The sequence below is a fragment of the Tasmannia lanceolata genome, unplaced genomic scaffold (genome assembly GCF_043159265.1).
Source record: "Tasmannia lanceolata isolate RefF3 unplaced genomic scaffold, GAP_Taslan_0.1 ptg000007l, whole genome shotgun sequence".
Lineage (NCBI taxonomy): Eukaryota > Viridiplantae > Streptophyta > Magnoliopsida > Canellales > Winteraceae > Tasmannia > Tasmannia lanceolata.
Window position 1 is genome coordinate 3,484,838 of NW_027518684.1, and position 15,921 is coordinate 3,500,758.

General features: G+C 40.2%; 2 protein-coding genes across 4 annotated transcripts; one reads left to right on the forward strand and one right to left on the reverse strand.

Annotated features, from left to right (window-relative positions):
* Positions 1-474: 474 nt before the first annotated feature.
* Positions 475-10,766, forward strand: LOC143881467 (3-dehydrosphinganine reductase TSC10A-like). 3 transcript variants are annotated; one of them, XM_077384547.1, is made up of 5 exons: positions 475-1,102; positions 1,175-1,231; positions 2,666-2,813; positions 5,597-5,887; positions 10,426-10,766. In XM_077384547.1, exons 1-5 carry the CDS (start codon positions 1,094-1,096, stop codon positions 10,431-10,433), a joined length of 513 nt encoding a protein of 170 aa, XP_077240662.1. In that variant the 5' UTR covers positions 475-1,093; the 3' UTR covers positions 10,434-10,766. The 3 variants fall into 3 exon arrangements, with proteins under 3 accessions (XP_077240662.1, XP_077240663.1, XP_077240661.1); XM_077384548.1 differs by having other exon boundaries at positions 476-1,102; positions 1,180-1,231; XM_077384546.1 differs by having other exon boundaries at positions 477-1,231.
* Positions 10,767-11,908: 1,142 nt separating this feature from the next.
* LOC143881468 (NAD(P)-binding Rossmann-fold superfamily protein) lies at positions 11,909-15,162 on the reverse strand. The gene is made up of 4 exons (XM_077384549.1): positions 14,913-15,162; positions 13,572-13,948; positions 12,193-12,548; positions 11,909-12,119 (listed from the first exon to the last, which is right to left on the reverse strand). The coding sequence occupies exons 1-4, from the start codon at positions 15,033-15,035 to the stop codon at positions 12,097-12,099; spliced, it is 879 nt and encodes a 292-aa protein (XP_077240664.1). The 5' UTR covers positions 15,036-15,162; the 3' UTR covers positions 11,909-12,096.
* Between the last annotated feature and the right edge of the window lie 759 nt (positions 15,163-15,921).

Here is a 15,921-nt window from a genome sequence, read left to right on the forward strand (position 1 = left end):
CCATCCAAATTGTAGGCCCACAGATGGGCCATGTGCTATATACTGCCTAACCAATTGCACGTGAACTAACCAATTGATTAATCTTTCAATCGAATGGATTTCAAATGGTTTTACAACCAAAACCAATCAACGGTTCATATTCAATTCATCAAGCCATATTGTGCCACTTCTGTACCATGGCCCACATGGTAGGCCAACATGACAATGGGGTGCAACTCGGGTTGGGTTGGGTCGGGTTGAGGCTAACCCTAACCCAACCCGAGATAGCATTCCTTCAACCATAACCTGACCCGACCCAACCCAACCCTAGCCTCGGGTTGAGGATGGTTAACCCTAACCAAACCCGCCTCCAAATCAGGTCGGGTTGGGTCGGATTGGGATCGGGTCATTTATGACCAAACAGAAAAATATAAGAAAGAAAAACATAATCCTAAGAAAATCATGATAAAATTAGAAGACGGAGATCAGGTTCGGTCGGGTCGGGTTGCCAAGGCCTAAACCTCAACTCGAATTTAAATCGGGTTGGATTTTCCCAACCCTAACACAACCAAACCCAACCCGAGCCAAAATCTGGTTGAACCCGACCCAAGTTGCACCCCTCACTAAGAAGTTACCCAAATGATATCTTCCCCCCTTTTCAGCCCCCTCAAGTGTAAAAGACTAGTCTCTCTCTCACTCTGCATTTCCAAGCTCTATTAATGGCATCCACACCTCTTCAATCCTTGTCATTCTTCTTCTTCTGCTTGTTCTCCTCCTCCTCTGTATAGCCTTCTTCATTCGCCCTCGCCCCATCAAAATCCCAATAAAAAACCGCCACGTGTTCATCACCGGTGGCTCGAGCGGCATCGGCCTCGCCCTGGCCCACCGAGCAGCCTCCGACGGGGCCCGTGTCTCCATCCTTGCTTGAAACCCTAAAAAACTCGAAGAAGCTCGTGATTTAATCCGCCTTTCAACCGGGATAGACATCTCCACCTTTCCCGCCGACGTTAGGGATTTTGAATCCGTCAAGCGAGCGCTCGAAAAGGCGGGCCCCATTGATGTTCTTATTTGTAATCATGGGGTTTTTGTTCCTCAAGAATTGGATTCTCAGGACATGAATGAGGTGAACTTTATGGTTGATATTAATTTGATTGGTACTTTTCATGTGATTAAAGCTGCTTTGCCCATGATGAAGAATAGGGTTGATCGTAGGCCTGCTTCGATCGCTCTCATGTCGTCTCAGGCTGGTCAGGTATGCTGATTTTGTGTTTGTTTCTCTTGGTATTTGAATTTGTTTGTGGGTTTATGAATCTTTTTACATGATGGGTTTTTATTTTTTGGAATGATAATGTGCTTTGTTAAGACTAAGCATAATGGTAAAAAGTGTAATACAACTCTACCCAACTGATCCTTTTCAAGTATAAATGAAGAGATAAATACATGAAGAATAGAAGAAGAAGAAGAAGACATGTTAATTCAAGGAAACCTTAACCTCCAGCTGATATTGATAATTCTCTATGTTCCTTCTCTTACAATCAGGCTTTACCCTAATTAACTCCACATAATTACTCCTTAAATCAAGCAATTGCAATGTATAATTATTCCCTAAATCAAGCAATTACAGCAATGCTTTTTTTAGTTTAGAAAGAAAACCATAAAATATAGAATAAAGATAATTTAGGAAGGTTCCTAAAAATAACATCAACTCTAACAGCTTAAGCTTTTGAAGAAATTGGTTGTTTCACATGGAATCAGAGCTATTGTGCCTCACGTCAGGTCCTGAGTTCAGAACCGAACTCCTTGATAGTAAAAATTCACGTCTACAGCTAACCCAAGAAAAAAAAAGAGGGGCACAGGGGGGGAATTGGTTGTTTCACGTGGTAATAGCTAGCTATTGCAACCCAACATCTCCTTGATATTAAGAGGGGCCACACGTGAGGGGGAGTGTTGAAGAATAAATGATTAAATAACACCAACTCTATCCTCTTACTACATGGACTGCAGTGATAAAATTCAGAGGAAATTAGAAATTTTTGTGAATAAGCAGTTTTTTCTTAAAGCCTTTTTTCCATTAGGAATGTTCATTTGAAAAAATTGTCCGCGGTTATGAATCTCTTGGAACAATGTTTTTTTGCCTCTTTGAATGATAAGGAGCTTTGTTAGATGAAGTATAACTGTGAAAGTGTGATGGATCACTACCGAGCTGATCCTTACAGTAATGGTGATACCCTTTCCACCCTCGATAGTAAATCTGAACCCAACTTTGTCTCGCCTACACTCTTTAGAGACTTGCCTAATTGCTTCTGTCATTGTTTTCTCTGAGCTCAGAATGAGGAAACTGGGGATGATCATCCCATTTGGGGTAGATTCAGTTCATGATATTTTATTTTCTTGTAGAATACAGTTATTGCAATTAAGTCATCAAGCATTCTTGTCATTATAGTGGATACTATAAGGACATGTTCATTTTGGATTGTGACAACCGATTGTGAGCCCCTATTATGGGACTCAAAATACATAATAGGTTTGTTTTGAGTCCCATAATATGTTTGGGGCTCACAATCTGTTGTCACAATCTAAAACGAACAGGGCTAAGCTTCTCTTTATTCTGATGTTCCGTGGAAATTCTTTCTTCTTCTTTTTTTCTTGTAATGGAGCATTGACTGGCAAACATATTTCTCGCTAGGTGGGCATTTACGGTTATACAGCTTATTCAGCCAGTAAATTTGGACTTCGTGGGTTAGGAGAGGCATTACAGCAGGAGGTCGTCGCAGACAACATTCGTGTATCACTCATATTCCCTCCAGATACAGAGACCCCAGCTTTTTTGGAAGGTTTGGAACATTCTCTTAGGCCTTCGATTATTATTTCTGCTATCTTGTCACCCAGAAACGAATTTCCACTAGAAAAAAAAAAACTACTCAAAGAATTTTAGGGACTTATAATTAAGTTTTGGAGTCCGTTAAGCATGTTGAAAAAGTGTATGAAAGATGATCAAAAGATCTTCTTTCATACTAATAACTTCTTTATACTAATAAATAAGCATGGACTGTACTCTAGAACCTTTTTAAATATATTCATTGGAAGGATTTCATATTTTTTTCTTATGCATTGTGTTAATGATGCAGCCGAGAGAAAGAGAAGTAAAATTATAATCAGCAAGTGAATGATGCTATTTAATTACCATAAATCAACCAAAAAACAAATCGCAAGAAAATAAGAAATGAGGAAGAAAACCTAGCTAGTCTGTTTCCTTCAAAACCCAAATCGAGGACTTTCCAAACTGCAAAGAAACCCTCCTCTCAATTTCTATTACTTCCCTTTAATATTTAATAAAGGTCCAAAAATATCTGTACTCATGAAACACTAATGTGACTAAAGAGAAAGAAAAAATCAATATGCTCCTAAACTTCATAAACTGATAAAAACTTGCAGTAAAGCTCCCTACTGATTAAAATCTGCTGCCAAGTATCCGTCACAATCAAATGGGCTTAAGTTCTCGAGCTCACATCGCCATTTGTATACTTTGAAGTTTGGCTGGTCCAAGGCTGCATCAACTCCCCTGGGTGATAAGAACTCGGCTCCATCGAATTGTATTGGCGTTACTACTGGAAGATATCAGCATCTTGCTCCTGCAGGTCTTGTAAAGTGATTCACATGTTCTCAGTAGGTGGTTTATCCTTCCACTTTGCAGGAACTTTATCCACAAAATATCACATGATCTTGAAAAACAGATCACTTTTCACTCCATTTCACCCCAAAAAAAAAAAAACAGATCACTTTTCAGATTTATGTAGTGTTTTTTCGTCATAAACTCTCATTAACTGACAAAAGTGAGCTAAGTGCTCTGCTAGATTTTTGCCCTAAACAAATATATCATCGAAATAGACTATAATAAATTGATCAAATATATCACGTTGAACATGCCAAAAGGCATCACCAACCATTTGTACAGGTGGTCTTCAGTTTTGAAGGCCTCTTCCACTCGTCTCCAGGTCTTATATGAATATGATGATTCGCTCGGGATGGAAAAGTGGTACTTAATGATGATTTTGACCCTTCTGTCCACGCACACGCGGCAAGGGCCATCATTCTTTGGTGTTAGAAGTATAGGGAGAACGCATTCTTCACCCTATTCTCACCCACAGACGACGACGGTCTGCAAATTCTATTACCGATACATTGGCCAAGGCCGGAGTAGATCGAATTGCTATTGTCATTGCAGAGGGGCTGTTGTTGGTCTAATATGTAGTACCATCAACCTATTGTACTTTTGGTTGATCTTTGTACTTTGCGGTGTGTTGGGGACTCCTGGTCCCTGACTCATTTTCGCTTTTCTTATCAATAAAATTTCAATAACCTTCTCAAAAAAAAAAAAAAAAAGCAGAAGAAGGGAGAACACATTGACTGATGCTATCGTAAATCAGTCCCATGTTTAATAATCCTTCAACATATTTCCTCAACGCTTCATGCTCGGCTGGACTCATATAATAATGAGACAGATTTGTTAATGTCGGACCCGGCACAAAATCGATATGATTTTGTACATCTATCATGAGGGGTAAACCACATGGGATATCTTCTGGAACTATGTCCATGCACACTCACCTCTCGGGTCAATAAAACATAAACCTTGATGGTCTCTTGACTATCTTCAACAAATCTCCATGGGGTCAAAAGATTTACTGCTTTTTCCTCCTCCGGATGTTATGCATCTGTCTCTTTAAGAGGATTTAAAGCGACCCTCATCCCATCCTTCTCAAATGTATAGGTATTGACCAGTGTATAATATATGTCATCTTTTTCCATAGCTACAGCCATCCCAACAGCTCATGGCACCCAACAACACATGGGACACATACATAGGGGGTGACATCACACCACACTGAATAAGAATCTTTGTAGCCCACAAGCAAATTAACCATACATCTCCTAGTGATAGGAGTTACAGCCTCCTCCCATAATCATGCCTCTTTATATGGACGGGGATATTTTTCTGTAGAAAACTTAAGCTTCTACACCATTTCTGAGGATACGATATTTTATGCATATATCAACAACAATACTTTTTTTAACCCGGAAATTATCTAGGAACCCAAGCCGGCACCTTAAATTTTATTAATAAAAGAAGAAAGCATACAAGAGGAGGACGTGCCGCCTAGCCTCAAAACTCTCAAAAATTAAAAAAGAATCACCTAATCCTAATGTTACGAATGGCTAAAACATCACATCTCGCCGCCCCTAGTCACTCTAGGGGGATCCTTCCACTGCCAAAACACTTTGTTTTTTTGTCCCAAGCGAGATTAGCAAGAGAATCTATCATTGCATACCTTCTTGTCACAAAGAACTTGTGTGGGGAAGATGTTCTTGCATTGCCAATCATCACTCAAATCATATGACACCATTACTCATCACTCGAATCAATAACAACATTACATACCTTCTGCACCACCTCCTAAAATCTTTTAATAAGTTCTTGCATTTTGGTCTAATCATCTTCTTACCCCACTTCCAAACAGTATACTTGATTTTCTATTTCGATTCGTTATATAAATGTTATTAATACCCATTTGTGTTTTATGGTGCATCATTGTTGAAACATGCTCCCTTCCTCCAGAAAACAAGATAAGGCCAGAGCTCACCAAAATTATAGCAGGCTCTTCTAGTGCAATGCCGGCTGATGAAGTCGCTAAAATAGCTCTAAATGGCATAAGACGTGGGAACTTTAATGTTACATGCAACTTTGATGGAATCATGCTTTCTATAGCAACTGCTGTTTTGTCTCCTCAGAGTTCATACATGATGGCATTCGTTGAGGTGGTTGCTGCTGGTTTTATGCACTTCATGGCTCTATATTTCCAATGGAGTTGGTATGGAACTATAGAAAGGTGGTTTGCACAGAAAAAGAGTAAGTAAAGAAGCCCATTTCCCTCATTCTTTGTGAATTATAAAAGTGTCTCTGTCAAAATGCCTATTGCTGTCATCTTTTTGTATTTGTGGTTACTGGCTGTTATCAGTAGCCAAATTAATTCAAATACTTATGAGTGATTTTGCGGACTTGTACATGTAAAACTTGTTGAATGTCACATGTATATAGACATGTTGACTGATGTGAGTATTTAGTTAGAAGCTTCCATGTGAAATTCACACAATATAAATGTTTATCGGAGTCATCATTCAAAATTGTGGCCATAATGAGAACGTGTAAACTTTTTTCTCTATTCGGTTTACCATTTTTTGCATGAATGCTGTCATTATGTATAATTGAAGAATTGATTTTTGCATAATCAACATCACATAAACTTTCAATATTATATTTTGCTGACTAATTTGTGAATCTTATTTTACTTCTATGGGGCCGTTTGGATACGCGGATTTTAGAATCCAGGTTTTTAGTTTGAAAACAGTGTAAAAGAGGGTTCATGATCAAGCTGTTGTATGCTGTCCTGACCTAGGAAGCACGGGTACTCTCCCGGGGCTCCTGCACCCGCACCCGACACGTATGGGGTGCGGGTACGTCCAGGTACGCCTCGGGTACGTACCCCATTTTTTTTATAAAAAAAACCAGTTTTGGTGGTTGGGTGCGTGTCGGGTGCGCACCACGCGTGCCCGGCACGTCCTGCTTCTTCCTGCTGCTTCTCTTTCCTCTCCTGTACTTCTCTCTACTTTCCTGTACTCGGTATTTACATGTAAACCATTTAAGTAAATGTTACTTAAGATTTACTTGTAAATAACCGAATACCCCCCTTTTGGATTTATTAAAAATAGTTTCAACACCCAAATCTAAAAGGAAAAAAAGTCAACTCTCCAGTTCTAGTACAAAATTCAAAGAAAAAGGGTCGGGTCAAAATTTTAACTTTCTTAACTTCCAAACGGTGGGGTATTTTTCAAATTTTAAAAATTCATAAAATCTATTTTGTCCAAACATTATTAAATCCCAAAAGTCCGGTAAAAAAAATCTCATAATTTGGTCTCTAAAAATTATTCATCTTGTCAGACACTGGTCAACACACTGGTCACAGCCTTTTTTTTCTAATGAATGATGTATTGATGCCCAATGTTATGAAATATGGAACTTAATCACTTATGAAATGAAGAGTAATATTAGAATTTTCCATTTTGGTGATGTTATTGTTATTTGATTGCTCTACAATTATTATTTTTTTAATTTTTATAAATATATAATAAAATAATAAAATATATTATTATATTCGGCGTACCCGAACGTACCCGCACCCGGTTTTTTTGGCAAATCACGTACCCACGTACCCGTGTCGTGTCGTACCCGCACCCCATACCCGTACCCGTGCTTCATAGGTCCTGACAGCATTTCTTGGATTTTAAGTGAGAAATTCAGGTTTTAAAAATCTCTCCTGCATCCTGAGATTTCTAAAACCTGGAAATATGGGAGGATCTACTACTCTCTTGCTGACAGAAAGAAGGGCGAGGAGTAAAAAACGAGTAAAAAAAGACTGCTGGTCCGCTTCTTCTCTTGTCTCTTAGCAACAATTTTGAAGAAATCCCGGCTTCTAAAATCCACGTATCCAAACGGCCCCTAAATGTTTACACAGTGCGAGGCATACAAATTTTCTCGTCTCTCTTTCTTCTTTTGATGGATGTTTTCTCCTGTCTTGGCTTTTTAGTTGAGCTTTTTAGTTGAGGCAGCCTCAACTAAAAAGCCAGGAAATCTGTAAGTTTTGGGAAAGGGGCGAGTCAGAAGACATTTAAAGCTAAGTCTTGTACTAATCCTGGAAAAGGTTTTAGAAAGGATATCTCTGATTGTCTCTCTTTACAACCTTCGTCAGTGGCAAAGGCGGTAGTAATTAAAAATCATTTTTTCCGAGACAAAAAGAATAAGGGAAGCTCAAGAGTCATGCCTAATAAATCCAGTCACTTAAAAGGATTTCGTGTCAATAGAAAAGGCATACCAAATCAGAGTAAAAAAGTAGGTCGGCAGGGGGGAGGAGCGCGTTTCGAAAAACATTTATTGGCTATGAAAGGTGGCCTCTCTTTCTTTAAACGAGACCTCTTAGGCTTCCGAAGGAAAGAATGATCCAGTTCGAGGTGCTTAGTATCCAAGTTCAGTTCTCTCTTGAAGAATTTTGACAAACCATCCCTCCTGAAGACCCCTATCATGTCTAATACCAGTCCTTCCTTTGGGAAAAGGAAGGCGGCCTCTTTTGAGGTAGGCGACCTTTAGTTCCTTAAAGATTTACAATATGATGAAGAACTGGCAAGCGAGGAGTGCCCTACACCTAAGGAAATTGCCATGGATATTGAGAGAAGTGGAAAAAATTCAAGAGGGACGCTTTAGCCAACAAGGACTGTCTGTTTAAAGTCGCGGGAACAACTGACCCTATGGAAGCTTTTTTTAGAATACATAACTTTCTTTTTTTCAAGAAGCTCTAGAGAAAGAACGTAGAGCCCGTCAACAGCGTTGGGAGGAACCTAAGGCTGCGGAGATTGAGAGGTTAGAAACATTGAAGGTGAACTTGGTCGCTGAGTCCCAGGAGTCAAGGGATTCCCTTGACCGGGAGGTTAGTTTGGAGGTTCGAGCGCGGATAGGAATGGAGGAGGAAGATCAAGAGGAAGGTTCAAAGTTGGTAGAACCAATGGAGTAGGAGGAGAGTGAGGAAATGGATGAACTGACTTTATGGCCTTGCCGCCCACCGCTACTTTTGGCAGTAGGGGACGTCTTTGGCATTGGTTTCGATGATGATCTTGAAGCTACTAAGGACCTGTTTCGATCTATGGCAATTAGAAACCTGAAAGAGCGAAGGGAGGCGTGTTTGGAGGAAGATGGTGAAAAGAAGGGGGGCGAGGGCAGTAGCCCTAGATGAAAGGCCTTCGGGCCTCCCAAAAAAAAGAAAGGAAAAAGATAAGGAAGAGAGGAGAAGGATAAGAGGAAGAAGGAGAAAAAAATAGTAGAAAAGGAAAAGATAAGTACCGAAAAAAAACGGAATGAAATAGGAAAAAGAAAATAGAAGAAATCAGAATTCTTGGTTTATTGCATGGTGTTCTTCGTTTAGTTTTGGTCCCATCGTTGGTCGAGACCTGGTGGTGATAGGTAGTTCTCGATCATTTTGGTCTTTTGATTGGATTCTCAAGACTAAGGGGTTAGATTGGATCTCAAGACATCTATCTTTTAAACTAGTAATCTGCAATACTCCTTTAATCTAGAAATTCCATTAGCCTTGGCTTGAGAGATTCGTTCTTTTGCCTGGGTTTCTTGTCTGGATTTATTTAGTTTTGCTATATCTGCTTGGAGGTCCACATCTGAATTAGAAGTTTTAGAACTCAGAACGCAGTTTCGTTTTGTCCGATGAAGTAGTCTATCTATAGTCTTAGAGGCCCTTTTTCAAAAAATACTTGCAGCTTTTGCAAGATGCAGCTGTCGTTTTGCGAAAAAACATCAGGGGATTTGTATAGGAGTATGCTATGGAATAGTTGAAGGATTTTTGTACTTCATCTTTTTAGTTATCTTTCAATTGGTCTTGGGTATGCCCATGCCAAAAAATGTTAATATCTTGTATTGCAGGCTGGGACTCCTGGTCCCAAATGCTATCTGAATCTTAATGAAATTTGTAAATTAAAAAAAAAAAGAAAAAGAAAAAACCAGGACTGGGGAAAACTTCCATCAAAAGCAGAAAGTGTATGTCTTCTCATTCTCTGTTTAACAACTATCTGTTTGAGACCTATCTCGAGAAAGCACATGTTGGCATAATCCCAAACGAACAGGGCCTAAGAAAGCACGTGTATCAATTATACATGTCTTTGTTACTGAGTTAATTTTCCGAGCAACATATTAGCCACTCTAGGTTTTGGTCAATTTAACGGTGATGATATTGCAATCATTTCATAACCAACATATCCGTCTGTCTGTCTTCATTCTCACAAGCTCAGTCTAAAGCTCGAGCTCAAGCTCAAACTGTCGATCAGAAAATGTATGTCTTCTCATTCTTTGTTCATTAACTCTCTGTTTGATTGCGCTGTGTATTCACCAACTCTGCGGATGTTTCTCAAACAGAACTGTAGAGACGTTAATTACTGATCTTCTTCATTCAATCATTGAGAATTTTAAACACTTCCAACTTCTTGTACCTGTGTGACTCTCTGTGCCAGAGTCACACATTGATGATAAAGGGAAACTTTGGACGAGTTCTGGTTAAAGGAATAGAAATAATGAATTTTCTTGGTACATTTTCTCCAAGAAAAGTGATATATTCACGCCTTTTTTTCCTGGGGCCACTCTCTCTAGTATATTTATGACTACTCTTTTTACACCACAAGGGGGGTGGCCCTGGGAAGAAAAGGGGTTGAATATATCATTTCCCTTTCTCCAATAGATTTAAAAGAAATGTAATTGAATTTTATACACGACTCTGTTGAGGTAAATGCATTGTTTAGTTTTCAGTTTGCTGTTACTAATGATGCTGTTCTTTTTAGGGAGGTAAGCCATTGAGGTGCGTATGCAAGGGCATTCCTTGGACAGCGTCTGTATCAATTACTTCATTCTTGAGATTACTAAAGGCGCCAAAGCCAACATCAGACCTTTGGGTAATTGTTCTTATTTCTCTTCATTACTGAATCGATTTCCTCTCATGATGTGTTCTGTTTCACCGGCCGGCTTAACTCTTCTTATTGATACCTCCACATCACATTTTCTAAGATCATCTCTACAGGATGTACAATGGACATTATAAAGATTATGCTGGGCATTTCCAGTTTTTAGCTTTTGTAACACACTACTCTTTCCTGATTATTGAATCCTTCTGCTATTTCTAACAGGGTATTACAGGTAATGCATTAGTTTTGAATATTTATTCAGTATTTAAGCTTGCATTGGACTTCCCTTTTAGTTTGCAAGTTTGTAGATGGAAGAAAAGCAGTCTAAGAGAGCTCAGAATTCACATCCAAAATTCAAGTCTGCCTCCTCCCATTGGTGGGAGTTGCATGGACCCAACATTCTGCCACCATTGTATTTTCACATACAATACTACTGCAAGACATCCCACTGGCAAGACCACTGCCTACAAACACCATTTTAAACCCTAAAGATGCCTTCTTGATGAAGGGACTAGGATTAACTGATCATGGTGGGGATAGTGGCAATGTGCTCTACTTTTTGAGTGGGTTGCCAACAAGATTAGTGAAATCTCATTGCACATGCATGACACACATGTGACCTAGGGGTGATCGTTCAAAAGATCTTGACTGAGTGCTCAATTGAGATACCTTTTCTCTAGAGATTTTTGGGTTTTTACATGATACCCCTTACAATGCAAGAACTACATTCTGCTTCCTCTTTAAACAGAAATATCACACTCCTCTATACTTTCCCTAACGTTCATTCCTAATCCTTATATAACTTTTAAGCCCAAGTGGACCTTCAATCTTCTATAAACTATCTCAAATTTTCTTCCTGTTGGATTGATGATGTCTATGGCCTTTTAGTTAAAAACTAGAGATATTTTTGTTTTTCAAAATTCACCCATTTTTCATTTTCTTCTAATCTGTCATATTGGAATCGATTGCCAGTCGAAATATAATGTTATCAACATCTCCAGGACCCTTCTCTTAGCCCAAAAGAAAGAAGAAGAATAAGGCTGCTGATATTGGCACTGCCACGTTTTGATAATGAGATGAAATCAACTTGTCTGATATGCTTAAAGCAGCTGATTACAATTCCCAAAAAGCTCTCAGAAGTCATTGGCAACTGCTTAAAGCATACAAGACAAGGAGACTTCGACTCATTATCAAAACATGATTGTGCCGATACTGGTCGCCTAAAATAATAGAGCCTGTTGAAATCCTTATTATTTTGACAGCCAACATTTTGTGGAGGCCATGCTAGTTTAAAATTTTGAGAATTGATTTTGAGTCAACATGTCATTGTGGCATCAAACACGCCGAGTAAACGTCAAAACGCTAAAACTGAAGAGAAGTGATATATTTGCGGCCTTTTCTTCTCTGGGTCACCCCCTTTAGTGTATTTATGACAGCTTTTTCATGACAGAAGGTGGTGGTGGTTGGGGGGATAAAAAGTGGCGAATATATCATTTCCTAAACATTCTAAAAGACAAAAGGAACAGCACTTATTTACTCAGTCGTTGCTCATCACGCATTCACAATCACCCCACCTGCCAAACAAAAAACGAACCCATGAGAGTGTTTTCATGAACTGGAATTTTTCCAGTTAAAGATCATACGTACCATTAGGATGGAGGACTTGGCCAGTGTAGTAAGAGGATTCCTTAGAGGCAAGGAAGACGTAGGAAGGGGCAATCTCGTAGGGCTGAGCAGCCCTTTTCATGGGCACCTGTGACCCAAAGTTGGCCACCTTGTCCTCGGGGAAGGACGCCGGTATAAGCGGGGTCCACACTGGCCCGGGTGCCACACCATTGACACGTATTCCCTTGTCCACAACGTGGAGGGCAAGAGCCCTAATGAAGGCCACCACGGCTCCTTTGCTTGACGTGTAGTCTAACAACTGTGGGTTGCCCTTGTAAGCGTTCACGGACGTAGTGTTGATTATGGTGCTCCCTTCTCCCATGTGCTTCAGTGAGTGCCTGTATCAAAACAGCATCGTTCCCCAACAGCAAAAGCAATTAATTCTCTAAGAGAAACTTGAAAGGGTGCCGAGTTGGATCACCTTGATCTGAGTCCTGACACTTTAATTTCTAACTCGGTAAAAAACTCACAACTATTATTATAGAGCTATGACTTATGAGATACTAGCATTCTTGGTTCATGTAAAATAATGGCCCCATCTCATCAAAACAATAAGGGAAGTGATATATTCGTCCCCATTTCTTCCTGGGCCAGCCGCTCCTAGTGTATCTATGACTATACCATACACTGCAAAGGGGTGGCCCAAGTCAGAAAGTGGGCAAATATATCCTTCCCAAACACCAGGTGTAAAATAGTGGGACCACTACATCAAAACATGAGGTAAAATGGTAAGTGTGCATGATAATAGTTGGTGGGACCCACCTATAAAAACACGGTGTAAAATGATGAGCCCCAACCCACCATGTGTATATGTGTTTTAATTTAAGGACTTCTTATATGGTGTTACAGCCTTATAGTCCACTATTTATTAAAACGTACTGTACAGCCCACTCCATAGGGTGATCCAAACCGTCCATTTGTTGGCCCACAACATAGATAGGTCGCACCCTAAAAATCACTTACATAGGATGATCCTAACCCTCCGATCTAGTGGTTTCCATAATTTACAGTCCCGCTATATAAGAGGGTTAGGGACATCCTATATAAGTGATTTCTAGGGCACCAACTATTTACTTTTCGGGCCAACAAACAGACGGTTTGGATCATCTTATGGAGTGGGATGTACAGTACTTTTAGAAAAATACTGCACCATACGCGTACAGGCCATGTAAAAACTCGGCCTTTTTAAGTAGATATGGTGGCTCCGACCATATCAAAACATGAGGGTAAAATCGTGGGTGACACCCATGGGTGTAAAATGATCAGGCTCGTGGGTAAAAAATGATAGGCCCGAGTTGTTTCCGAGTCAACTCATTTTAATACCGACTCAACCCAACTGAAAACAAAACTAATTTCTTTACCTGACCATGAAGAAGTAAGAGAAGATATTAGTCCTAAAAACCCTCTCGAGCTGTTCCTCAGTAATCTCCTCCACCGATCTAACCACATACTGCTCGGCCGAGTTATTAACCAAGATATCAATCCTGCCAAACGCGTTCACCACCTCCTCCACCACTTTCCTGCAGTTTTCGTCGAACCCTAGATCCATGCCTATGGCAATGGGGTCCTTGGCCTCGCTTGTTTTTGCTTGTTTTAGCATGCAGAGAGTGTCCTCAGCGTCCTTATCTTCCTCACCCTTCACGTAGGTGAATGCCACTGTTGCACCCTCTAATGCGAAGCAGTGGCACACCGCCCTTCCGATTCCTGAATCGCCACCAGTCACCACTGCCACCTTCCCCTGTATATCTCTTCTTGTCAAAACCCCAACATGTTCAACAGCAAGGAAATGATATTTCTAACCCCTTTTTTCTAGCATTTTCACCCACGTTATTTGCTTGTTATTCTTAGAAGCCTAAGGGTGGCAAAATCAACCGAACCGATACCGATACCGAATTGTTTCGGTTTGGACAATGATAAATGCGCTGCGCCCCTTTTCTTTTCATAGAAAAATGATAAATTTGCCCCTGTTTTATCTATTTCGGTTTCGGTTTAGAGGTAAGAATGTTCGGTTTCGGTTTGGGGTCAAACCGAACCGTTCCCACCCGAATTATAAGGGAAGTGATATATTCGCCCCTTATTTTCCCGGGCCAGCCCCCCTATTGGATTTATGACTACCCTTTTACACTACAAGCCAAGCGAGTGGCTCAAGGAAGAAAAGGGGCAAATATATCATCTCCCTTCTTGGAAAAGGTCTTTTTTTCAAGGAAGAGGCAGATAAAGGACACCAGAAATGTTGTCAATTATAAGGGGGGAACACAACGGCAATGCTTGGCAACAATGAAAAATTAATCCATGGAATATTGGTGACCCAATTATGTTGAGAGAGAGAGAGAGGGGGGCTTATTAGCAGTCCTATAATCAGGGCTTTCCCCAAAAATCGTCTCCATCGCAGCTCTCCGATCACTGATTGGAGGTTAGGTTTGGATCTTCCCGTGGAGATGATTTTATGGGCAAGGCCTATTTATGTTGGGTCCAACAAGAGAAGTTGGTACGTTAACATGGTATAAGCGCCAAAGGTCTCGAGTTCAAACTTCCTGGATAGCATGGTTAAGTTAACATGGTATCAGAGCCGCGACACGTGCGGAGAGTGTTAAAATATAAAAGATAAATAACTGTCTCCAAAAGCTTAAAGTTGGTAAGTTAACATTTCTGATGTCCACCTTCTTCAGATATCTAGGCAGGCCATAAGAGAAAGAAAGAACCTGAAGCTTATTAGCAGGTCTGTAATCAGGGACAGTGGCTTGTGGGACCGGATCCATGACGTGCTCTTTTCCGGGCTGTTTCTCTTGCTTCTGAGACGGAAACTGCTGCTTTCCAGATGCCATTCTCTTAAAACTCTCTGTTACTCCTCGCCGGAAGATTGCCGGAAAAGCGTTCCTCTCTTGGAAAAGGTGCCCAAAGTTGTGCTCAAAATTCTGCAACAACAGTAAGATGATAAAAAACCGTTAGAAACGTAGAGAAGGAGAAGTGGTCAGAAGCTATATACGTGTAATAGGGTTGGGTGGACGTGAAACGTGTCTACTTACGTGGCACGTGCATGGGACTACGTGGCTTTCTTAGACCACGTTATGTAGGGGAGACGCGCGTTTTCACCAGCTTTCCTTTTTTTTTCTCTCTTGTTGGTTTTGTGGAGGAGTTTTTATATATATATATATATATATATATATATATATATAGAGAGAGAAAACGGTTCCTACACATATGTGTAGAGAGTTCTCTACACACTAGCTTAAAATACAGTGGGGGCCCACATTGTTTGGGTGATCCAAGCCATCCATTTTAAAGGCCCTCACATAGATAGGGTGTCTACAAAAAATCAGATCCATAGGATCATCCCAACCCTACGATTTGTGGAGGTAAAATGGATGCCTTTAAACCTTCATAAATTAGTCCATTTTTTGCCTCCACAGTTCGAATGGTTAGGATGATCCTATGGATCTGATTTTTTGTGGACACCCTATCTATGTGAGGGCCTTAAAAATGAATGGTTTGGATCACCCAAATAATGTGGCCCCCACTGTATTTTAAGCTAGTGTGTAGATAACTTATCTACACATATGTGTAGGAACCGTTTTCTCATATATATATATATATATATATATATATGGTGTAAAGCCAAGAATGGGTTATAAATACTCAATCCTCTATAGATCGAAGCCGTTCATTTGGATCTTCCTATATAGTAGCCCCACTCTACTTTCTATCTACAGC

Bases quoted from the DNA above. Each gene is read 5' to 3' on its own strand.
- LOC143881467 (XM_077384546.1), top strand. From the start codon at position 1,094: ATGAATGAGGTGAACTTTATGGTTGATATTAATTTGATTGGTACTTTT. The intron at 1,232-2,665 runs GTATGCTGATTT...ATTTCTCGCTAG, and splicing joins TGTCGTCTCAGGCTGGTCAG to GTGGGCATTTACGGTTATAC. The intron at 2,814-5,596 runs GTTTGGAACATT...CCCTTCCTCCAG, and splicing joins GACCCCAGCTTTTTTGGAAG to AAAACAAGATAAGGCCAGAG.
- LOC143881468 (XM_077384549.1), bottom strand. From the start codon at position 15,035: ATGGCATCTGGAAAGCAGCAGTTTCCGTCTCAGAAGCAAGAGAAACAG. The intron at 13,949-14,912 runs GTTCTTTCTTTC...AGAGATATACAG, and splicing joins GACCTGCTAATAAGCTTCAG to GGGAAGGTGGCAGTGGTGAC. The intron at 12,549-13,571 runs GTAAAGAAATTA...GTTTTGATACAG, and splicing joins TCTTACTTCTTCATGGTCAG to GCACTCACTGAAGCACATGG.